Genomic DNA, 24,758 nt, shown 5'->3' with positions numbered 1-24,758 from the left:
GTCGAGGAGTTCCGTCCTGCATGTTCAGTGACAACGGAACAAACTTCGTCGGAGCGGATCGAGAATTGCGAGAACATTTCAATATCGTGTACAATACACAGGAAATGCGCAATAAGTGCGGCCAGAAGGGTATTACGTGGAAATTTAATCCACCTAGTGCACCTCATTTCGGCGGTATGCAAGAAGCCGGTGTGAAATCGGTGAAACATCACCTCAAACGCACCCTCGGCGATTTCGCGCCTACAAGCGAGGAAATGCAGACATTACTCTGCAAGATCGAAGCGAGCTTGAATTCTCGACCGATTTCCGCTTTAAGCGATAACCCTGAGGATTATGCGCCTCTCACACCGGGCCACTTCTTGATCGGAAGTCCGATAAATGCACTTCCGTTCGAGTCCGTGGAAACTGAAAAACTCTCCCGCCTTACACGTTGGAGAGCGATACAGAAATTCCACGAGCAACTCTGGAGGCATTGGACGCGTGATTATCTCACGCACCTCCAGAACCGCTATAAGTGGCATACCGCCCACGCACAGCTAAAACCAAACGATTTGGTGTTAGTGCAAAACCCTCTTCTCCCCCCAAATCAATGGGAAATGGGTAGAATCGAGGAAACATTCCCGGGTAAAGACAGGCGTGTGCGTGTAGTTAAAGTTCGCACAGCAACGTCCACCTACACACGTCCTATCACACGTCTGTGTAAATTGCCCGTGGAAGAGTCGGTAACGACAACAAACGTCGACGACGCTATCGGGACATAAGAAATCCCGAATTCCGCTAGACAAAGAGACACAGTAGAGTGAGAAAGACCATCGACACAATCATGGTGTTGTCTCACACGTTCTACAAGTCTCAGCTGAGGGATACGGACAGAGGGGTATCATACCCTACCATCCCGTCAAGAATTGAGGAAGGGAGCGATTCCCCGATTCCCCGGGATCCACGGCTTTAAAAGCAGGTTCCGCGGACCGAATCGGTTCAGTTCCTAATCAATCAAATAAGCAAGATGTCAAGCGATGAAAGTGTGGTGACGGTCGTGGGGTCAGAACGCATGGACCCCGAGATGGAAGCCCAGTTTGGGCGCCTCCTCCAATTGGGGGAGGTATTCGCCCCCAAAAGTGGAAGAGAGAAGGACACGGAGTGCCCCGAGGCAGAGGCCTCGACCTCATCTGCCCCTGAGAGGACTGCCGAGGCCGCGGTGCCCGATAACGAACCGCCAGCCGCCGCCATCATCGGCAACCTGCCGACCTACGATGTCCACATGGGGCCCGAGGTGATACGGGTGCCAGCCCACGTGCCGTGGACCACACGGCGGTATAAGTGTCCAGCCGAAGGGGGTCACTTCCACCTAAAGTGGACACCAGCCGGCCGGCTCGTCGCCTGCAATTTCCGGCCGTCAAAGGCCACGAAAACCGCGGCGACACCGGCCGTCCAGCAACCGGCGCAGCCAAAATCGCCCCCGCCAAAGCCGACCCCGACCAGGAAACGGCCCGCCAGGGAGGACCAGAAGCCCCAAGAAAAAGGACGGTCCTGGCGCCGCGCCGAACAACGGCGCAAGGCGAGGGCGGAGGCCCGGAGAACCCCCAGTAGCGGCCAGCGGCAGGACAGCTCGCTGACGGAGGTGGTCCTCGCGTCCCTGAAGCTGCTGCAGGAGCAGCAAGCAAGCAACCAGGCGTCATCGTCAAAGTAAGTAACCTAATTTTGTTAATTAAGTGAACAAAATCCTCTCTGTGTCGAAAAAACCGCGAATTACCGCTCCTTTGTTTATTGCACGGACCGTGCAAGGGGGGCGGTATGTTTAAATAACGCGTTAATTCGTTGTTTGAAAAGTCGGTTAAACCGTCGCGTGATCGATAGAAAAAGCAGAAAGTTTCTTATACGGTATTCTCAGTTTACGCGACATTCCAGAGCCTTCTCTGCGGCGTAATATGTTTCGAGCAATACCGTGTAGAAAAACTACAAACTTACTTTCGATACAAATCACGCGATCGGCCTAGTAACGGTTCCATGAGAACACGTGTTAATACGCCAAAATTACAGAGAGGATACAAAATTAGTAAGAGACAGACAGCTTAAACCAGACAGCGCCACGAGATGAAAATTTCCCCTCCCTCGTGGCCACGGTTAAGCAGGTATGTCTCGGGAGCACTTGCTATCTGGTTCTCGACGAGTGCGGATCTCCTGAGCCGACCTCGTCAATCTGTCGGAATCGATACATACGATTAATTAGATTCGTCTAATACGATCGTGGATCCACTTAACCGAAACGGTACAAGACAGAGACTGCTGCGGATTCGAAAGAATCACGTCCAGTCGAATTTCGTACCCTACGGTTTCGTGAGAATATCTCGATTTCCGCGGTAACTGAACCATAGGAACGGGAAAATTTACTCGATAACTTGAGTAATTTTCACAACCCGCCATCGGTGGCTGAATATAATCAGATTGCACTTAAACAGTGCTTGATTATCGCCACCGTTGTGACGGACAAACACGTATTGCTGAAATCAGTGGTCGTGTTTGAGAACCGAGAGAATTTCTTGATTCTCTGCTTGGCTATTGCACGGTTCAGAACCCCAACCTACAGGGAGCCTTCGTTGCAAAATCCCTGGGTTGGGTTCGTCGTTTTCCAGGGTCGAAACAAAAGTTTGGGATAACACCCGATAGGGGCCTTATTGGCATTCCCTGGGTAAATATCTCGGCTAGTTTCGACCTGCTCGAGCGTGGGTTCCAGATCGTCAGTGGGTACGGACACTCGACGTAGAACTACGTTCAAAGGGCACCGTGGTGTTAGAACCTTAATAATCAGTCGCTTCTGCGCAGTTAAGGCTCTGCATCACACCGGTCCCGTACGGACCAGGGAACGGCGAGGGACCGCGGAGTTGACAACCTTTGGAGCCTTACAACCTCCACTTGTTGTCCTCTCCTGCAAAAACCAAGCTTGCAGCAGTGGGAAGATCGAGATTAGAATCTCGTCTTCCCCATCTGCAATTCAACGTTTCCAAAATCTGAAACGTTGAAATAATAATACAGTCCACTAACACAGTTGTGTATCGCTGTGTAAGAATCCCGCTCCTATTCACCGTAAACGGAAGAAGGAGCGTGTGGATTAAAGCGAGTCAGACAACGCACCGAGCGTTGTCAGGTATTAACCGCCGGATTTCGGTATTTCTTTTGATTACAGAAGACCGAGACGAGAGCCGTAGGCGCCGACGGCGGTGCAGGTTTTTTTTCCCGAGCCATCAGCTCGGGCTTTTTTCCTGCAATTTTTAAAAAATCATAAATATAAAGTTAATTTTTTCGTTAATTTCCTTTTTTACGTTTATTTAATTTTGAATTTTTCTTATTAATAAACGGCCAGCCCATTGGACTAGGCGAAAGATAATTATAAACTGTACATTCACTTTCCCCCATATTCCCAATCCCTCGTGATCCGGACCAAACTACGTTAAAGGGTACGAGACAAGGTCTTTTCACAACCTTTGCACATACTCGTACCTATTTGAACAAAGGTCCTTCGAGCCGGATTTAACACGAGGTTGAGAGGAATTGGGAAAGGTACAGTAAATCACACGTGTCGAATATCCACGTGAGAGGTTAGTTCGAGCTGATTAATCCTCGATAAAACCCAACAATGGCCGTGGCTAAAGAAACCATGTGGACGGAAGCTGATGAGCACATAGAGACCATGTGCGAAATCACCTACCGCCTAAGCAAATTGGGTACTAACCTGAGAAAAACTGGCAGAGCGAATTACTCGGTGAGACTTCTCGAGGAAAAGCTCGATTTTGCCAAAACACAATGGAAGGAGTTAAACGATCGGTATACGGCAGTGCGCAAGCTCTTAAAGCCGGCGCAAAGACAAAACTACGATTTCTTTAAACAGAATATTATCGTAGCCGCCGAAAACGATTTCCACGAATACATGGATCTCGTAAGCACGGAAATCGACCGACTCACCACTGACAAAAGACCAGCGGTGTCGGTCGAACCATGCAACGTACCGATTGAGCTCCCCAAGCAGCGAATACCCAAATTCGGAGGTGATCCTCGAGAGTGGGAACACTTTGAGGATCTGTTTACCGCCGGGGTAATTAACAATGCTGCGTTGGGAGACATCCAACGATTGTATTTTCTGAATGCCTGCCTTGAGGGGCCGGCTGCAGCAATCGTTGCTTCCCTTCCAGTCGTGGGTCGCAACTTCACGGAAGCGTGGACGAGGCTGAAGACCGAATTCGGCCTCCCACGCATAGTCACTGGGAAACTACTGGACAAGCTTCTATATCTGAAGCCCATCGATATGAACGACTTGTCCAGCATGCAACAAGTGACCGTGGGTTGCACCCAAGCAATCGCTGTTCTGGATACAAAGGGCACACCAGAACAGCAACGAGACTGGCTGCTCGCTCATTGGGTGAAGCAACACTTCACCCCCGAAATGGAGCTGGAATGGCAAAAAACGCTAGACCTCTCGCCCGATTATCCTACGTTCGAGGACGTAAGGAAATTCGTGGACAAACGGTCACGTGCCTTGCTCTCCATGAACGAGGAGCGCAGAAAAGCTGCCTTGGGGCTTCCAACAAAATCCACGCGTAATCGAAGCGCGGCGTGGGAAGTCAGCGCCGCCTCGAAGAACGTGAGAAGCCATAACGTTGTCATGGAAAACGCCCAGGCTGAACAGCCACGACGAACGGGTTCCGATAACGTCAGGCAGGTTGGAACAACGCCCACTCAATTGTGCGGATTCTGTAACGGGCCGCACAGTTTGCCGAACTGCCGAAATTTTGCAATATTGACTGCAAAAATGCGCAGTCAGTATGTGAAAGGTCGCCGGTGGTGCATCCAGTGCCTGGGCACCACTCATACGGTGACCAAATGCAAAAACTCCACGGCATGTACGACGTGCGGCGGGATGCACCATTCCCTGCTGCACTTCGAGGTAAAACGGGAAGCTCAACCGACTAAGCCGTTACCAAAAAGTGAGGTCGGCAACCGGGATGAGCGGCGTCTTAATGACCAATCCCGTCGGCCTACGAAATCGAGGCCGAAACCCAACACTTCGGCGAGTGCTAAAACAACGCCCGCCTCCACGTCGCACTGTACCGCTCTTGGTACAGGCGCACCGAGGCCAGTGCTATTAGCGACCGCCCGAGTTAAAGTGTTCGGCAAAAATGGCACGACGCGAATCGCGCGCGCCCTACTCGATCAAGGATCGGAAACGTCCTTCATATCCGCGAGTTTGGTGAATGACCTCAAACTCGCGCGGAGGAAAACCCCAGCTACGGTGACGGGCCTAGGGGGTGACCGAACCCGATCGATAAAGTACAGTGTCGGAATGAGTCTCGGCGCAAAAGACGGTGAGAAACCGATGTGTGTGGCTGATGCGTACGTCGTGCCTCAAATCACGACCTACGCGACTCCATCGGTAGGAACGCTCGGATACGAAGCGTTCCTGGAATTACCGCTTGCCGACCCCGACCCCGCATCGGATCAAACCATTGAAATTTTGATCGGTGCGGACTTATACGCACAGATTATGCGAGCGGGATTCCGTCGCATAAACGATGCAGGTCCCATTGCACAAGAAACTGCATTCGGCTGGGTGATATCCGGGCCGACAAACGCAGCAAGTGGTGCGCAGAACACGGTGCAGTCGCTGCACTGCACCGTAATCGAATCGCTGGATCAAGCGGTTCGAAAGTTCTGGGAAATGGAAGAAATTCCCGCAACCTCCACGCATACCAAAACAGAAGAGGAGTGCGAAGCATTGTTTCAAAAAACCGTTACCCGTGACGAAACTGGGCGGTTTGTAGTCCGACTCCCCCTCAATTGCCCGAGACCGGAAGAAGCGTTGGGAAATTCCTTCCATATCGCGCTTTCCGCTCTCACAAGGCTGAGGAAGAAACTGGACACGAATCCGACTCTCGGTAAAGAATACGAAGAGTTTCTAGCGGAATACGAGTCTTTAGGTCATATGTCGCGTATCGAACCTATTGACCAAACTAGACTTTACATTCCGCACCGAGCGGTCATTCGCACGGACAGCGCGACCACCAAATTGCGGGTCGTCTTTAATGCGACCAGCAGGACAGTGGGTGGACGCTCCCTAAACGACATCCTACACGTAGGTCCGAAATTACAAAACGATATTACCTCGGTATTAACGAGATGGCGTTTGTACGAATACGTGTTGGTGGCTGATATCGAGAAGATGTTTCGACAGATTCTCGTCGCCCCTGAGGACCGTCGTTTTCAATGCATAGTATGGAATGCACCCGAAACCGAACAGCTGGTAGCGTTCGAGTTAAATACCGTTACATACGGAACGGCGTGCGCCCCGTACTTGTCGATGCGTACCCTCCTCGAATTAAAGGAACAGGATGGAAAGAAATTTCCGCTTGCCGCTCCGATTCTCGAGAAGGACATTTACGTCGACGATGTATTCCTGGGAGCACCTGATAAATCCTTGTTGGAGAAAATCCGCACACAAGTCTGCGAGCTCCTCCAAGGAGGCGGGTTTGAACTGAGGAAGTGGGCAGGAAATTCGCCACAATTATTGCGAAATATTCCCCACAGCGCTCACTCCCACGCCGTTGACCTCACTTTGTTCGATGATTCTGAACTAAAAGTGCTCGGTTTACGATGGATACCGTCTGGAGATTATTTCTATTTCAATCTCCAACGGTTCCAACCCTCGGCATCACCGATGACAAAAAGAAATTTGTTTTCGGAAATTGCCAAGCTCTTCGATCCGCTCGGCTGGCTCTCGCCGGTTGTAATTCGCGCGAAGATTTTGATGCAGTCTCAGTGGCTGGAGAAAATCCAGTGGGACGATCAAATCTCCGCGAATACGCAAAAAACGTGGAATGCGTTCTGTACGGATTGGAGCAGCTTAAAGGAGTTAAAAATTCCTAGATGGATACGTTTCGGAGCTGATACGGTGTCAGTAGAATTGCATGGATTCTGCGACGCTTCGCTCGCGGCCTATTCGGCCGTCACGTATTTACGCGTGACGACGATAAGCAACGAAATTTTTACGACGTTGCTGATGGCAAAAACGCGAGTCGCTCCGATTAAAACGCAGTCCATCCCAGTCCTCGAATTAAACGGGGCGGCACTCCTCTCCGAGCTGGTGGTGCACGTGCAGCGGTCACTTCCGATAAAAGTGCACCGCGTAATCTGCTGGACAGATTCCACGATTGCATTGGCTTGGTTAAGGAAGCATGCATCGACATGGAAGGTTGTAATCGCCAACCGAGTGTCGAAAATCCAGACATTACTCCCGAACGCTGAATGGCATCATGTTCCCACGCGCTCGAACCCCGCGGATCTAAATTCGCGTGGGGTGGACGCGTCGGAACTCCTTCAGTCGGAGCTCTGGATTTCCGGGCCGACGTGGCTTCGACAAGCGGAAGAAAATTGGCCAAAAATGCCCGCTTCGATCGAGACCGAGGAGGGTAAGCGCGTATCGCATACCCTCGTAGCAACTCCACAAAAGGAATGGGATTTTGTATTCCGATTTTCCAAATGGAGTAAGCTACTCCGCGTAACCGCCTACTGTCTTCGACTAAAAAGGACGTGGGACGGGGAGCGGCGGTCTTTCGGTGCCAAAATCGTCGAAGCACCGGAATTACAGCGTGCAACAGAAAGAATTGTGCGCTATTTACAACGCATGCACTTTGCGGAAGAGTACCAAAGCTTAAAAAAGCGGAAGGGAATTCCTGCAAAGTCTCCGTTAAAAAGCCTCAACCCTTTCCTCGACGAAAAAGACGTCTTGCGAGTGGGTGGAAGGCTGGAGAATGCAGCACTTGCATGGGAAACAAAACACCCGGTAATTCTGCCAAAGCATCATGTTTCTAACATGATAATCCGGCAATGTCACGTTGATACGTTACACGGGGGTTTGCAATTAACCATGTACACGGTGAGACAGAAATTCTGGATCATCGGTTGTCGTAACGCGGCGCGTACGGTTATCCATAATTGCATACGATGCGTGAGATGGCAAGCAAACGCCTCTACGCAGATAATGCAGGATTTAATTCCGGAACGCAGTCGCGAGGCACGAGTTTTTTCGAACTGCGGAGTAGATTACGCTGGACCATACCGTGTCCGCGACTCCGCCGGTCGAGGAAAAGCAGCTCACAAAGCTTACATAGCAGTATTCGTCTGCTTCGCTACGAGAGCCGTGCATATCGAACTCGTGCATGATTACACAACAAGTGCATTTTTGGCCGCCTTGGATCGATTTATCGCCCGTCGAGGAGTTCCGTCCTGCATGTTCAGTGACAACGGAACAAACTTCGTCGGAGCGGATCGAGAATTGCGAGAACATTTCAATATCGTGTACAATACACAGGAAATGCGCAATAAGTGCGGCCAGAAGGGTATTACGTGGAAATTTAATCCACCTAGTGCACCTCATTTCGGCGGTATGCAAGAAGCCGGTGTGAAATCGGTGAAACATCACCTCAAACGCACCCTCGGCGATTTCGCGCCTACAAGCGAGGAAATGCAGACATTACTCTGCAAGATCGAAGCGAGCTTGAATTCTCGACCGATTTCCGCTTTAAGCGATAACCCTGAGGATTATGCGCCTCTCACACCGGGCCACTTCTTGATCGGAAGTCCGATAAATGCACTTCCGTTCGAGTCCGTGGAAACTGAAAAACTCTCCCGCCTTACACGTTGGAGAGCGATACAGAAATTCCACGAGCAACTCTGGAGGCATTGGACGCGTGATTATCTCACGCACCTCCAGAACCGCTATAAGTGGCATACCGCCCACGCACAGCTAAAACCAAACGATTTGGTGTTAGTGCAAAACCCTCTTCTCCCCCCAAATCAATGGGAAATGGGTAGAATCGAGGAAACATTCCCGGGTAAAGACAGGCGTGTGCGTGTAGTTAAAGTTCGCACAGCAACGTCCACCTACACACGTCCTATCACACGTCTGTGTAAATTGCCCGTGGAAGAGTCGGTAACGACAACAAACGTCGACGACGCTATCGGGACATAAGAAATCCCGAATTCCGCTAGACAAAGAGACACAGTAGAGTGAGAAAGACCATCGACACAATCATGGTGTTGTCTCACACGTTCTACAAGTCTCAGCTGAGGGATACGGACAGAGGGGTATCATACCCTACCATCCCGTCAAGAATTGAGGAAGGGAGCGATTCCCCGATTCCCCGGGATCCACGGCTTTAAAAGCAGGTTCCGCGGACCGAATCGGTTCAGTTCCTAATCAATCAAATAAGCAAGATGTCAAGCGATGAAAGTGTGGTGACGGTCGTGGGGTCAGAACGCATGGACCCCGAGATGGAAGCCCAGTTTGGGCGCCTCCTCCAATTGGGGGAGGTATTCGCCCCCAAAAGTGGAAGAGAGAAGGACACGGAGTGCCCCGAGGCAGAGGCCTCGACCTCATCTGCCCCTGAGAGGACTGCCGAGGCCGCGGTGCCCGATAACGAACCGCCAGCCGCCGCCATCATCGGCAACCTGCCGACCTACGATGTCCACATGGGGCCCGAGGTGATACGGGTGCCAGCCCACGTGCCGTGGACCACACGGCGGTATAAGTGTCCAGCCGAAGGGGGTCACTTCCACCTAAAGTGGACACCAGCCGGCCGGCTCGTCGCCTGCAATTTCCGGCCGTCAAAGGCCACGAAAACCGCGGCGACACCGGCCGTCCAGCAACCGGCGCAGCCAAAATCGCCCCCGCCAAAGCCGACCCCGACCAGGAAACGGCCCGCCAGGGAGGACCAGAAGCCCCAAGAAAAAGGACGGTCCTGGCGCCGCGCCGAACAACGGCGCAAGGCGAGGGCGGAGGCCCGGAGAACCCCCAGTAGCGGCCAGCGGCAGGACAGCTCGCTGACGGAGGTGGTCCTCGCGTCCCTGAAGCTGCTGCAGGAGCAGCAAGCAAGCAACCAGGCGTCATCGTCAAAGTAAGTAACCTAATTTTGTTAATTAAGTGAACAAAATCCTCTCTGTGTCGAAAAAACCGCGAATTACCGCTCCTTTGTTTATTGCACGGACCGTGCAAGGGGGGCGGTATGTTTAAATAACGCGTTAATTCGTTGTTTGAAAAGTCGGTTAAACCGTCGCGTGATCGATAGAAAAAGCAGAAAGTTTCTTATACGGTATTCTCAGTTTACGCGACATTCCAGAGCCTTCTCTGCGGCGTAATATGTTTCGAGCAATACCGTGTAGAAAAACTACAAACTTACTTTCGATACAAATCACGCGATCGGCCTAGTAACGGTTCCATGAGAACACGTGTTAATACGCCAAAATTACAGAGAGGATACAAAATTAGTAAGAGACAGACAGCTTAAACCAGACAGCGCCACGAGATGAAAATTTCCCCTCCCTCGTGGCCACGGTTAAGCAGGTATGTCTCGGGAGCACTTGCTATCTGGTTCTCGACGAGTGCGGATCTCCTGAGCCGACCTCGTCAATCTGTCGGAATCGATACATACGATTAATTAGATTCGTCTAATACGATCGTGGATCCACTTAACCGAAACGGTACAAGACAGAGACTGCTGCGGATTCGAAAGAATCACGTCCAGTCGAATTTCGTACCCTACGGTTTCGTGAGAATATCTCGATTTCCGCGGTAACTGAACCATAGGAACGGGAAAATTTACTCGATAACTTGAGTAATTTTCACAACCCGCCATCGGTGGCTGAATATAATCAGATTGCACTTAAACAGTGCTTGATTATCGCCACCGTTGTGACGGACAAACACGTATTGCTGAAATCAGTGGTCGTGTTTGAGAACCGAGAGAATTTCTTGATTCTCTGCTTGGCTATTGCACGGTTCAGAACCCCAACCTACAGGGAGCCTTCGTTGCAAAATCCCTGGGTTGGGTTCGTCGTTTTCCAGGGTCGAAACAAAAGTTTGGGATAACACCCGATAGGGGCCTTATTGGCATTCCCTGGGTAAATATCTCGGCTAGTTTCGACCTGCTCGAGCGTGGGTTCCAGATCGTCAGTGGGTACGGACACTCGACGTAGAACTACGTTCAAAGGGCACCGTGGTGTTAGAACCTTAATAATCAGTCGCTTCTGCGCAGTTAAGGCTCTGCATCACACCGGTCCCGTACGGACCAGGGAACGGCGAGGGACCGCGGAGTTGACAACCTTTGGAGCCTTACAACCTCCACTTGTTGTCCTCTCCTGCAAAAACCAAGCTTGCAGCAGTGGGAAGATCGAGATTAGAATCTCGTCTTCCCCATCTGCAATTCAACGTTTCCAAAATCTGAAACGTTGAAATAATAATACAGTCCACTAACACAGTTGTGTATCGCTGTGTAAGAATCCCGCTCCTATTCACCGTAAACGGAAGAAGGAGCGTGTGGATTAAAGCGAGTCAGACAACGCACCGAGCGTTGTCAGGTATTAACCGCCGGATTTCGGTATTTCTTTTGATTACAGAAGACCGAGACGAGAGCCGTAGGCGCCGACGGCGGTGCAGGTTTTTTTTCCCGAGCCATCAGCTCGGGCTTTTTTCCTGCAATTTTTAAAAAATCATAAATATAAAGTTAATTTTTTCGTTAATTTCCTTTTTTACGTTTATTTAATTTTGAATTTTTCTTATTAATAAACGGCCAGCCCATTGGACTAGGCGAAAGATAATTATAAACTGTACATTCACTTTCCCCCATATTCCCAATCCCTCGTGATCCGGACCAAACTACGTTAAAGGGTACGAGACAAGGTCTTTTCACAACCTTTGCACATACTCGTACCTATTTGAACACTACTCTTATCAAATCAGAGTTACCCAACTTCTTTAACCCATAATTATATAAAGCGGTTATCATTAGTTAAACGTTCCCATAATAATATAACCTTACCGCTCGGGTTATATTATATTTAATAATTCATAGTTACGAGTTCAATTAACACATCCCCAAATCCAAATACAACCTCTTACAACCTAGTGGCTCCTCGATTACGCATCGAGTTCGTCCACGCAATCTATTACCATCCTAGCGGCTCCCTGATTACGCATCAGGTTCGTCCGCATCTTACAGCTCCCTGATTTCGCATCAGGTTCGTCTGTGATTTATCCAACCTCCCAGCAGCTCCTCGATTACGCATCGAGTTCGTCTGCGTTTCTTCCAACCTCCTAGCAGCTCCCCGATTTCGCATTGGGTTCGTCTGCGTCGTTATCAACAATCCTAGTGACTCCCCGATTTCGCATCGGGTTCGTTCACGACGTTTCACCCTCCTACGGCTCCCTGGTTTCGCACCAGGTTCGTCCGTACGTGACTTCATCCCAGAGGCTCCCTGATTTCGCATCAGGTTCGTCCTCGTTATCAACTATCCTAGCGGCTCCCCAATTTCGCATTGGGTTCGTCCGTGCACCTAACTAACAAATTGATACCATATTCCATACTCTCTCTCGCACTCGCAGGCCACGCGCGCTGCACGGCCCTGGCTCGTAACATGGCTGTGGAAAAGATCATTGACAAATATAATAATCACGGATTATTAAGTAATATTGATCATAAATGGCGACCGAAAAAACTCAATGAGAGTGATGTGAGGCAAATTTGCAAAGAAGTAAAAGAAAATCCTTTTCCCAGTTCTGTAAACATAGCATAAGAACTGAGTAATCTAAAGAAAGAAACGGTGAGTGCAAGAACAATCCGTGGAACACTGAATAGAGCAGGGTTATTAGGAAGAGTTCCGAGGAAGAAACGGTTACAATATGCTAAAGACCACCTCAAATATAATGCAACTTTCTGGAATGATGTTCTCTTCACTGATGAGAGTACATTCGTAATTGATCAAGACAGAAAACCGCCGAAAGTATGGAGAAGTAAAAATAGTGCTTTGAAGAAACAGAACTTAGTCCATACAGTCAAACATGGAGGGGGATCTGTGATGGTCTGGGGGTGTGTGGCTGCTTCCGTGGTTGGAAATTTCGTGTTCATTGAAGATACAACGAAAAAGGAGAATTACGTTGAAATATTGCAGAGAAACTTAGAGCCTTCCGTTGCGAAATTGAATTTATCAAGAACAGAGACATTTTAAAGTGACAACGATCCGAAGCATACATCACGCATAGCAAAGGAATGGCTTTTTTACAGGACACTAAAACAATTAAAACATTCTCCGCAATCTCCAGATCTTAATAGCATAGATTTTCTATGGGATTATCTGCATTGAAAAATACGAAAAAAAGAGATGACGTTGAAAGAAACTCTCAGCAATATCATTTTAGAAGAATAGAATCAAATTTTAGCAAATTATACATCTCCATTGGTCAAATCTGTGAGAAACAGATTGACCGAATATGTAGAAAACAGCGGACGTTCAACAAAATAATAATTTCACAAGAAAAAGGAAAAATTGTTATTAATAACTATAGATGTTAATTTTATATCGACTCAAGGAAAAGGGAAATTTTTTGTTCTTTGCATTATATGTTTGCTTATTGTTAAATTATTACTAAAAAAAATGTATGTTTTTTATAAAAGATAAACTGAGCTTTCAATATCATATACCTTTTTCTATTATCTTTCATACCTTTTAAATGATTTCAAACAGAAGTTGAAAACTTCAAGTGTTAACTTTATATGTATTGACGCAAACTATAGCTTTATAACACGTCGTTTACTAATGGGGCACAAGCGAATATTATTAATTTCTAGCGATGGTCCTCTCAATTAAGGGTTCGACTGGTCATTACGAAAGCAAGAAATAACTAAGCCCTCAATAACAAAAATTCACGCCTGTGCAAGAAACCTTGGTTCTGTAAGCCATTGGCCGACCAGCCGCCAAACATACATTGTAGTATTTTAAAGACGACAGTGAGATCGCTTCTCGGCCTGATGGCTAAGATCAAAGTGTAGTCTGTTCTTATCAGCTTAGTATCTGATACACTCCCCATCGGGGAGTCCAGAATATTAATCTGATTTTTGGAATTTGACGGAGCTGTTGGGGCTTGCTCCACCTCTGTCGCGAGTCAGCCTGGCATTGCAGTGCCGCCAGGATTGGCTCAACAACTACACCAAAATCAGATTTAAGTATTCCTTTTTGTTTAAATATCGCGTTAATTGACGGATTTGAGAACCGTTTAGAGAAATATTCAAGTTAACGTGAATTATAACTGAGAACCATAAATTCCTCGTACGGTATTGTTTTTCGTGTACGCGACATTCCAGAGACTCTCTGATGCGTAGTTCGGTACACGGAACGATACAGGTTAGAAAAACCATACGCGAGTGTTGGTTGCTCTCAGTCACGTGATCGACCCAATATATTTACTTGGGATCGATCGTCGAAGATACATAAACAGAGAGGGTAGAGGAATATTGAAATTAAGAAGAGATAGACATTGAAGAGCAGGGATAGCGCCGCGAGGTGGTGATTACCCCTCTCGTGGCCGCGACTGCGGATGTCTGTTCGCTTCTTAGCTTCAAAGACTCGAAAGCGAGTCCTCGCAGCGAGCAGATCGACAAACGATTCCGCTCCGCGACGAAACCAAATCTCCGAATATAGGTTCTGAGAAGACTCGAACCTTTCGTTGAGAATTTTAAATTGTTGCTCAAGATTAACTAAATCGGTGAGGCATTTTATCAGCCCCGATTATTGGCTGTACAATCTCGCCGAATAGCACGTGACGCTCGAGTTACGTGGTCGTGTGAGGGAATTGATAAACTTCGGTTCCCGCTTGGCGAGATTATTAATAAAATTTAAAAGACTGTGGGTTTTCGTCCAACTTTCATGTGACGTTTGTGCTACGCGGTCATGAAAGGGGAATCGAGATAAGAATCGTTTCCCGTGTGTCGAAACTCCAGTCTCAGCAAGGGCTACGGCCCGATCAGTACTGACGACTCCACGGACTGCTGCATTTGACGCGGTCGTGCGAGGCTGGCATTATCACGGACTGCTGCATTTGACGCGGTCGTGCGACAAGTTGAATTGTCCGCACGGTTTTGTATATCACCCCTTGGGTGGTCTCTGACCGATACCCTACGTGGGCTCACCGTTTCTCAGGTCGGGGCTAAGAAATTCCGGACTTCTTAGCCCAACCTGCTCGAGTAACGCTCCTTGACCGCCAGTGAGTACGTACCCTGTGCGTAGAGCAACGCATAATGAGCACCGTGGTGTATGCTCCTTTAAACGTAAGACGCTACGTGCGCCGTTAAGGGCTACACCACATCGCGTCTTGTACGCAGGGAACGGTGAGAAACTGCGGTTTGGACAGCATTTGGAGCTTTACGACCTCCACCTGTTGTCCTTTCCTGCGGCATTCAACGATCGCTAAAAAAGCGGAGAATTGAGAAATTAGATCTCTTCTTCCGCACAGCGATCGAACGGTTCTCGATTTGTGAGAACGTTCATATATACAGTCCACATACATATCTCAGTTCGTCGAGACGTGTCTGTAATCTCCGCTCTCGAGTGCGAACGGCACAGACAGGAGCGTGCGAGATAAAGCGAGACAGGCGACGCGACAAGCGTTAATAGGTATTTAAATCCTGCCTTGTCTTTCCTTGTTACAGAACAACACATCGCGAACTTGGCCAGGAGAAGCCGGCCCAGGTTTTTTCCCCCAGACGTCGGACCGACGTCTAGGCGGTTTTTTTTCCTTTTTTCCCCTTTTTGATTGAAAATAAAAGTTTAACTTCTTGAGCAAATTCTGGTGCAGCAATTTATTCAAACTTTTTCCCAGTGTCCTTTCCCTCGTAATCCGGACCACGTCAGACTAAAATAACCCCCCCCCCCCTTAGGGCGGTTAAGGTCTTTAAACACTTTTATTTATTTATTTATTGACTTTGTTAAACTTTTTAACTTTTCAACTTTTGACTTTTAACTTTTTAAACTTTTATATTCTAACTTGCTTCTCTATACACTTTGATCCTTTTTTCGCTCTCTCTGCTTGTTTTTCGTTTCTGTTCTCTAAGTTTTAGGCATGGCCGAAGGATCCGGATGCGTCGCCCGGGGAAACGAGGTAATTGTGAAGTTTCCGTTCCCTACACAATTCAACTGTCCCTACTGCTACCGAGGGACCACGGCACTACGAAAGGGAGCGGCAGTGTACCAGCGGCACGAGGATTTAGGTAAACATCTTAAGCTACACCATTCCGGGATTACGCGTAGGTTTGTATGCGGTGACTGCGGCTTCACCGACGACAGTGCTTATGCACTGAAGAGGGTGAAGCAGCATCACGCTGCAAGCCACGCGAATGGTGCACCGAATCCTCCTGCCGCTGGTGCACCATCGGCCGCCCCGGGCGACGCATCTGCATCCCCGGCCAGCGGACCCGCGGGGGGGGGGCTCCCTCCGCGAGGGCGCGAGAAGCGAGGCCCCGCGATCCGCCGAAACGGATCGATCGACCACGCGAGGAGGCGAGCCGGCATGCGCGAGAAGATACGTGCCAGCGGTGGCGGCCTCGACCTCCCGCGGAAAGGCAAAGTCCTCCGCCCCCACAACGACGACGGCAAGGACAACGACAGGGCGCAGAACAATGGCGGCGCCGGTGGCGGGAAAGAAGCCCGCCACCGCCACACTGAAGAATTTTGTTACCGTCGCCGCCAGACGCAGCGGGTCGCAGCCCGAGCCCGCAACGGCTGCACCGAGGGAGTGCAGCAGAAGGGTGACTCCGACCACCACCTTCGCGGAGGTCACCCGGGGGCCACCGGCCGCCACCACCGGGTTAACGACGACAGCCACGGCGAGGGAAACGAAGAGGACGACGCCCAAGACGCCCTCGCCGGCCGGACCGACGACAGTGGGGGGGACCACCACCACCCAGCCGCCCCCCCCCCCAAACTAGCCCAGACCAACTCCGGCAATCTGTCGTCGGCCGGTAGGATTGCCCCGGTGGTCGTAACATCCACGGCGGCCACGACGACGACGACGACGACGATCACGACGACCACGACGACGACCTCCGTGGTACGGGGGTCGATACCAGCGCCGGTCGTGACACCACCGCCCACCCGTGGTCCAACTCCATCGCCGAGGGGGTCAGCCGGCGACAATTCCACCTCGCCGCCGGCGCCCAGGACGAGGGCGCGAGCCAGGAGAGCCGCCACCGAGCCCCCCCCCCCCAGCAGACCCCGGGCACACCACGACGAAGCAGGTGGATTCGCGGCACTCCCCAGGCGGTGGTACCAGTCGCGGCCAGGAGGACGCCGCCGACGACATCTCCGGCGGCGCTAGGATGCCCCACCCCAAGGAGAGGAAGAAGCGCCCGGGCCGTGTCCCTCCCGCCCCGGGAGGGGGACGAAGGGGGGCAACACCACCGCCCCCGTATCCCCAGGGATGGGGACGGCAAGAAGAGGGAGAAGGAGAAGACTCCCGGCCATCGAGGAGTCGTCGTCGGAAGAAGAGGCAACGACAGCGGCCCCGTCGACGTCGCCGCCGAATGAAGAATGGACAGTGGCGGCCCCCAGAAGAGGAAGGAAGAGGGTTGGGCTGCAGACCCCCGTGCCGAGGGAACAGGATGCAACGGAGGAAGGAGTAATGCCCCCCGGCAGCGCAGCAATGGTCGGTCCCTCCGTGGAGGCGGAACGGGGCCGAAATACGGACCAGGGCCCAACTAATAGTAAGGGTAGTAATAGTAATATATATTTTGATTTTAACAGCGGGACTAATGATATGAGCAGTGAAAAAAGGTACTGTGACAGGGCCACGAGCCCTATTAATTTTAATGACAATTGTATTCGGGACGACCAGCAAGGGGAGTTAAGTTGTGATATAATTGACGCGAGCCGGGGCTGTCCGACTAATACCCCCGGGTCAAACCGGGGCTCTGTTTGTAGAAGGACCGCGGCCCCGAGTGGTGCAACCTCTGCGGTCAGTAGAAGGAACGCCGCCGTGGACCGGAGGCAGACGGCGACGAGGGGGAGGGGGAGTGGTGTCGACCCAGGAACGTGCACACGGAGTGACCCGATGGTGACCGGAGGTAAGCGGATGCAGCGGACGTGTGGGGGGCTCAGGCATGGGCCGGAGCGGAATCCCGAAGTAATCGTGGAGCGTCCAAGGAGAGGGCGCGGACCCCCCCCCCCCCCCCCCCCCCCCCGGAGCGAGCGGAGACCAATGGCTGCCCCCCGCCGACGCGGCGGCGGTGGAGACAGCGGAGGGCTTAGAGGCCCTTGCCGCCCTTGTGGCGGATTTCTTTGGTTCGAGGCGTTCTGCACGTGGAAGGGGGGGGGGGGGTGCCGCAAGAGCCACTGGGGGGAGGGAGGAAGGCCGGATGCGGCGGAGAGTTTGAGGGTGCGTCCCCGAGGGGATGCCAGTTGCAACGTAGCGACCGGGGCTCCTTCTACACGGACGGAACACGTCCGGGAAGCCACGCGAATACAGCGTCTGTTCCGAACGAACCGCAAGCGAGCAGTGCAGGAGGTGCTAGCCGAGCAATCTCCGCACTGCCAAGTGCCCAAGGACATTGTCCAAGGGCACTTTAGTTCTATATATGCGGCTCGGGACCGTTTGGAACACTTCCCGGCGCTCCACCACGACCAGCCGGATGAAGGCACCAATGAGGCACTGGAGAGGCCCTTCGGGTCGGCCGAGGTGTTTAACCGCCTCCGGGGGATGAAAAAATCATCCCCCGGACCGGATGGAATCTCCTACGGAAGGAGTCAAATACCATCTTGATCTACAAGAAAGGTGAGAGGGATGACCTCAGCAACTGGCGTCCCATCGCCATGGGCGACGTAATCCCCAAATTCTTCGCGGCCGTGATGGCCGACCGCCTTACCCGCTGGGCCGTCCAAAATCGACGTCTCTCCCCGGCACAAAAGGGCTTCCTGCCGTATGAGGGGTGCCTTGAGCACAACTTCGTTCTGCAGGAGGCCCTTGCCGACGCGAAGCGACGGCGGAGGGAATTGGTGGTTGCGTGGCTGGACCTCTCCAATGCTTTTGGTTCGGTCCCCCACACCACCATCTTAAACGCGCTGGCCGGTGGCGGTGCCCCCCTGCGATCGTCAACCTCGTCCGGTGTCTGTACACCGATTGCACGACGAGGGTCCGTACTGCCGAAGGATTCGCCGATAGGATCCCCATGCAGTCGGGAGTAAGACAGGGCTGCCCCTTGAGCCCAATACTCTTCAACCTGGCAATCGAACCCGTGGTCCGTCAAGCCGCGGAGTCGAGGGTCGGGTACGAGATGGCGGGCTTTAAGGTAGCAGCCCTGGCTTACGCGGATGATATCGCATTGATCGCGACATCCCCCGAGAGCATGAGAGGGTTATTGGTTGCAGCAGAGGCCACGGCGCGGAGTCTGGGCCTCGCGTTCAACCCGGGGAAGTGCGCGACGCTGCACGTCCTTGGAAGCGGCGTGGTGGCCCGGACTGAGTTTGGCCTCAACGAGAGACTCGTTCCAGCGCTCGGAGACGGAGACGCCTACGAACACCTGGGCATTCCCACCGGGGTTCGGATCGACCAGACGCCCTACTCCACGATCCGGGATGTGCTGAGGGACCTGGGGGCGGTGGATCGCTCCCTGCTAGCCCCGTGGCAGAAGGTGGAAACCTTAAGATCGGTCATAATTCCACGGGTGGATTTCCTGCTACGGGGCGTCAGCGTGAGGAAGTCGGCACTGGCGGAGGTAGACAAGGCTGTTAGGCGCGCGGCCAAGGGATGGCTCAATTTGCCGCAGCGGGCCAGCGCGGAGGTAGTTCACATTCCCCCTTCGTGGGGAGGATACAGACTCCTCCCGCTGGCTGACCTGGCTGATGTGACGACCGCGGCCCATGCGTTCAGGCTTCTGAACGCACGGGACCCGGTCGTTGCATCACTGGCAAGGGCGTCCCTTGATACAGTGGAGTACCTGTCGGGTCGTTTGACCGGGGACTTCGCGTGGCCAACCAGCGGATGTGCCTCATTCTGGTCACGGGTGCGGTCCGCCGCGCTCAGGTCTGCGGCGCGTTTCGGTTTTCGGTGGAAGAGGGACGATGGTCGGACCGAGCTTTCGGTGGAGATCGCCACGCGGGGCGAGCCGGTCGTGGTGTCACCAGGAGCGAAGGCGGAGATAATCCGCCGGATGAGGGCGGCAGTGGCTGAGCACTACGGAACGACACTGGTCCGGAAACCAGACCAGGGGAAGGTTTTCGGCGTGACCTCCCGCCATGCGGTGAGCAATCACTTCATGCGTGGGGGGTCATTTACTCGCTTCGCCGACTGGCGCTTTATTCATCGCGCGCGCCTTGATGTCCTCCCACTCAATGGAGCAATCCGTTGGAGGGAGGGCGATAAACGATGTCGGCGGTGCGGGTTTAAGCTCGAGAGCCTTCCCCACGTGCTCGGGCACAGCGGCGTTCACTCGGCGGCTCGCCAACTCCGACACCACGGCTTGGATCGCAGGCTTGCGAGGGCGATCCGTCTTCCGGGCGACCTCCGGGTTTACCGGCGTGTCCCGGGTGTCCCTGACGAACTGACGGCCTTGTGTCCTGACAAAGTCGTGACGCATGAGCCGTCACGATCCGTTCACCTGGTCGGAGAAGTTGCGCAAATACGCGCCCATAGGGTGTGCCCTCCACCGGCGCGGCTACACCGTCCACGTGGACGCGTTCATCGTCGGGGCCCTGGGCGCCTGGCGCCCGGAGAACGAGGCCCTCTTAAAAACGCTGCGCGTCTCGTGGTTCTACGCGAGGACCATGAGACGACTCATGGTTTCGGAGACCATAGCCTGGTCCAGGGACATCTACGTGGAGCACGTTTCCGGGATTCGGCAGTACCCTGCCCCAACCGCGGCGCCTGAAGCCAACCAGGACACGGCGGCGCCGACAAGAATGACCAATTTCCAAGAGAACCGAGCGGGACGAGGGGCCGGAATGAATAACATGCTCCGTGCTCAAGAGGACGAATAGCAGGCGTCCTCTGTAACCCTGTTCTTTCTTTCCTTCTAATCGCTTATTCTCAATTCATTCTTACTGCTTCTCTCTATTAGGTATTATTGCAGCCCTATACACCGACGAACTGTTATATTTTATACCTTTTGTTCTTTTTCTTTGTTGCTTCGATACTGTTGTGTTTATCTATTTATTTTACCTTTTTTTTATATTTTCTTGTTTTTTTATTTATTTATTTATTTATTTATATAGTTATTTATTTATTTATTAGATATAATACTGTTGCTTACATTTTATATATATACATATATGTGTTAACCCGCCAGCGGAGCGACGGGATGCATGAGACAGAAGCATCAATTGGACGCCTAGCGTGAACATAAAGTGTTAATGTGTTATGACTGCAAGGGCGTAGGGGGAATGTCCCTGCGCCCTTTGTGAATTATGATTTAACGTAATTTTAGTAAATTCTGATGTATACATCTGTACCTAATCTCCGGGGCCTTGGCTCCGGGGAAACATTATTTGAAAATAAACGCTGTTATCTGTTCTTATCAGCTTAATATCTGATACACTCCCCATTGGGGAGTCAGAATATTAATCTGATTTTTGGAAATTGACGGACCAATTGAAGCCTGATCCACCTCTGTCGTGAGTCAGCCTGGCATTGCAGTGCCGCCAGGATGATGGGGGTGGAACTGCCCCCCAATTCGAGTCCGGCGCTAGGGGAGACACACTCGGTGGCATGGTGCGTCCATGAGCCACCAGCCGCCGAGGGGTAGAAATGGGGTCGCGGGCGGTTGCGAGTTAGAGCTCGCAGCCGCCACTAAACGCAGCCCCGAGACGGATGGCAGCGGGACGGAGTGACCTCGTCCTGCCGCCATGAGATAGCGTGACAGCCGGGGGGACCCTCTTTGTCCCCCCGTGGATGGGCGCACAACGGTGACGATACAGCACCGCGTGCGACCGCGCGAGGAGGTTCATGGGCGGCATCCCCGCGCATCGTCATGCTGCGCCGGGAGGCCGCCAGGTCGTCCGCCCAGACGGAGGCCCCGTATAGGGCCACCGACTGAACCATTGCCACATAGAGGCGGCGAACTCGTCCCGCTGGGCCCCCCAGGTTGGGGATGATCCGGCCTAAAGCCGAGACCATCCTCTCCAACCGGGGAACCAGGCAGCGGAAATGCTCCTCGAAGCGCCAGTAGCTATCGAGGATCAGCCCCAGATACCTCATCCGGGCCTTCACCTCGATATCATCCCCACCCACCCGGATCAGAGGGGGTGGCGGATCCTGCCGAGGTGAATGGAACGCTATCACCTCGGTCTTATGGACCGCCACCGTCATCCCCATCCCCCTGATCCGGTCGACGACGCGTTGCGCCCCCTCCTCGGCGAGGCGTTTGGCCCTCCCCCACTGAGCCCCGACGGCCAGCACCAGTGTGTCATCTGCGTAACACACTTGGACTCTTGGACTCTTGGAGGCTGCGACCCGCTGCCCCGGAGTGGCCACGGTGGGCGGAGCCTTGGCTCAACCCTCTTTCGCCTTCCCCGACTGTACCGGCACAGATCGGGGATGCACAGCCTTCCTACTGACCGCTCTTCCGGGGAGGAGTTCATCCCGGAAGGCGGCCAACTTTCGCTCTATCATTTACCCAATCCTCCTCAGAAGTTTATCCTCTGAGGAGGACAGGGAACTTTGCACGGACGGAGTGCGGGTGGAAGGGCCCGTATGGCCCCGCACCACCACCGCCGCACTCCGCTTGTTTACTACCGCCGGGGGGCGCGACGGAGGAGGAGGGAGGATGGGAGGGAGGGCCACGCTACTCCACCGCGCCTCTGCCCTCCTCCTCCCCCGCCACCCCACCCCCAACAGGAGCTGCAGACGGGCGTTCCGCCCGGTCAGCTCCTGCGCCGCCTCCCTCATCTTCTGCGCAGCCTCCCTCAGGGCCTCTGCGTCGCCGCTCTTCTGTGTCTTAAAGGAGCAGGATGCGGCCACCTTCTCCACTCGCCTCAGACACGAGGAGATCCTCTCGGATATCTACACAGTGACCTCGTCCCTGAGGCAACTGAGCATAACAACAGGGCTCATTGCCCTGCCCACTCCGTCGACGGCCTGCCCCGTCCGCTTCCTCTTGGAGCCTATGTGGCTCCTGGTGGAGGAGAAAGACGAGACTGACGCAGTCTGGACGTCCTCCTCCACCCTCCACGAAGCCGGGCTAGGTGCTGAGTGAGGCGCTAGCGCCGTCACCCTAGCCCCAACTCCGTCTTCGTCCTCCCTCACCGAACTATCCCGTCCCATCCCCGTTTTAGTTAGAAAAGCCATACTGTCCCCACGCGTAGGTCGAAAATAAAGGTCCACCCAGGCAGAGCCGCTTTATCCGGGTAAGCCTAATACTCCGGGGGTTCGGCAGGTGCCCCCACAGGTGGTCGCTTGGGATTGGGCCTTTTCCCCCAACCATGCATCCCATCGCCACGCACCATAGCTTAAGATTGGAGGCGATTTTATAGAGTTGCCATACTCGCGGCCCGGGCGGTTAAGCCAAGGCCCCCGTACCTCTTGCCGTCACGTACCATTCACAAAACCAAAGAAGGAATTGGGAATGGGTTGTTGTGACGACCAACAGGAGGCTTATGGTGTGAATAGCATCAGGTACCTCGGGGTCGCTACGCCCCGTACTGCAGCCGACGATTTCCGGACACAGCCCCTGAGGGAGAAAGGCCAGGTCTACGGACTCCCGTGCCGGGGGGGGGGGCAGAAAACGACGGGAAGAGACGGAACGAACCCTGGCAGCGCGAGATCGGTCGATCTTTCCGTGGAGGCGGAACAGAGCCGAAACATGGACAAAGGCCCAAATACTAATAACAATTTTAAGTACCTGACTAAAAATAACAGTAGTAGAAGGTACTGCAATAGGGCCACCAACCCCATTAATTTTAATTTTAATATGTACGACGACCCGCATACGGACTCTAATTATAACATACCAGAACCGAACCGGGGCAATCCGATTAATATCCCCGAGTCAAACCGAGGATCTAATTTCAGATGAACTGCAGCTCCGAGTGATACGACCTCTGCGGTCGTCACCAGCGACGCGAATGCCAAAAACGGGGCGAACAACGAAAACGAAGCAAATCGGAATGACGGGGCGATCAACGAAAACGGGCCGAAAAGGGGTACGGGGCGACCGGCGAACCCGGGCCGAATAGCGGGTTGGGGCGACCAGCGAAAACGGGCCGAATAAGGGGACGGGGCGTCTAGCGGTAACGGGCCGAAAAGGGGGACGGGCCCACCAGCGAAAACGGCCGTATAGGTGGTCGGGGCGACCAGCGATAACAGGCTGGATAAGGAGATGGGGCGAATATCGAAGACGGGGCAACCAGCGAAAACGGATCGAATACGGGGACAGGGCGTCCAACGAAAACGGGCCGAATAGGGGGACGGGGTGACCAACGAAAACGGGCCGAATAGGGGTACGGGGCGAATGTCGAAGACAGGGCGAACGACGAAAAGGGGGTGAATAGGTATGACGGGGCAAACAGCGAAAACGGGACGAATAGGGGGACAGGGCGCCCAGCGAAAACGGGCCGAATATGGGGACGGGGCGAATGGCAATAACGGGACAAATAGCGGGCCGGACGAATGGCAATAACGGGGCGAATAAGGAAGACGGAGCGACCAGCGCAAACAAGCCAAACAAGGGGTCGGGGCGAACAAGGGACGGGGTGACCAGCGTAATTGGTCCGAATATGGGGACGGGGCGAATGCCAAAACGGGGCAAATAGGAATGGACGCGACCAGCGAAAACGGGCCGAATATGGGGACGGGGCAAATGGTAAAAACGGGGCAAATAAGCAAGACGGGACGGGGACGGCCAGCGGAAACGGGTCGGAAAGGGTGACGGGGCGAATGTCCAAGAAGGGGCGAACAA

At 52.9% G+C, this 24,758-nt stretch overlaps 1 protein-coding gene, 1 non-coding gene and 1 pseudogene across 2 annotated transcripts; all 3 read left to right on the top strand.

The window, feature by feature from the left end:
• Positions 1-3,634: 3,634 nt before the first annotated feature.
• Positions 3,635-6,296, top strand: LOC143349565 (uncharacterized). Its single transcript, XM_076780913.1, has 2 exons — positions 3,635-6,124; positions 6,264-6,296. Exons 1-2 carry the CDS (start codon positions 3,635-3,637, stop codon positions 6,294-6,296), a joined length of 2,523 nt encoding a protein of 840 aa, XP_076637028.1.
• Positions 6,297-13,834: 7,538 nt separating this feature from the next.
• LOC143349625 (U2 spliceosomal RNA) lies at positions 13,835-14,026 on the top strand. The gene has a single exon (XR_013080953.1). It is a non-coding gene; the product is annotated as a U2 spliceosomal RNA (small nuclear RNA).
• A 7,318-nt stretch (positions 14,027-21,344) lies between these two features.
• On the top strand, positions 21,345-21,523 carry LOC143349627 (U2 spliceosomal RNA; annotated as a pseudogene).
• The last annotated feature ends 3,235 nt before the right edge of the window (positions 21,524-24,758 follow it).

This window comes from Colletes latitarsis, chromosome 13 (assembly GCF_051014445.1).
Source record: "Colletes latitarsis isolate SP2378_abdomen chromosome 13, iyColLati1, whole genome shotgun sequence".
NCBI classification, from domain to species: Eukaryota; Metazoa; Arthropoda; class Insecta; order Hymenoptera; family Colletidae; genus Colletes; species Colletes latitarsis.
The sequence above is the reverse complement of the archived record's forward strand: the minus strand, read 5'-3'. Positions and strand labels throughout refer to the sequence as shown.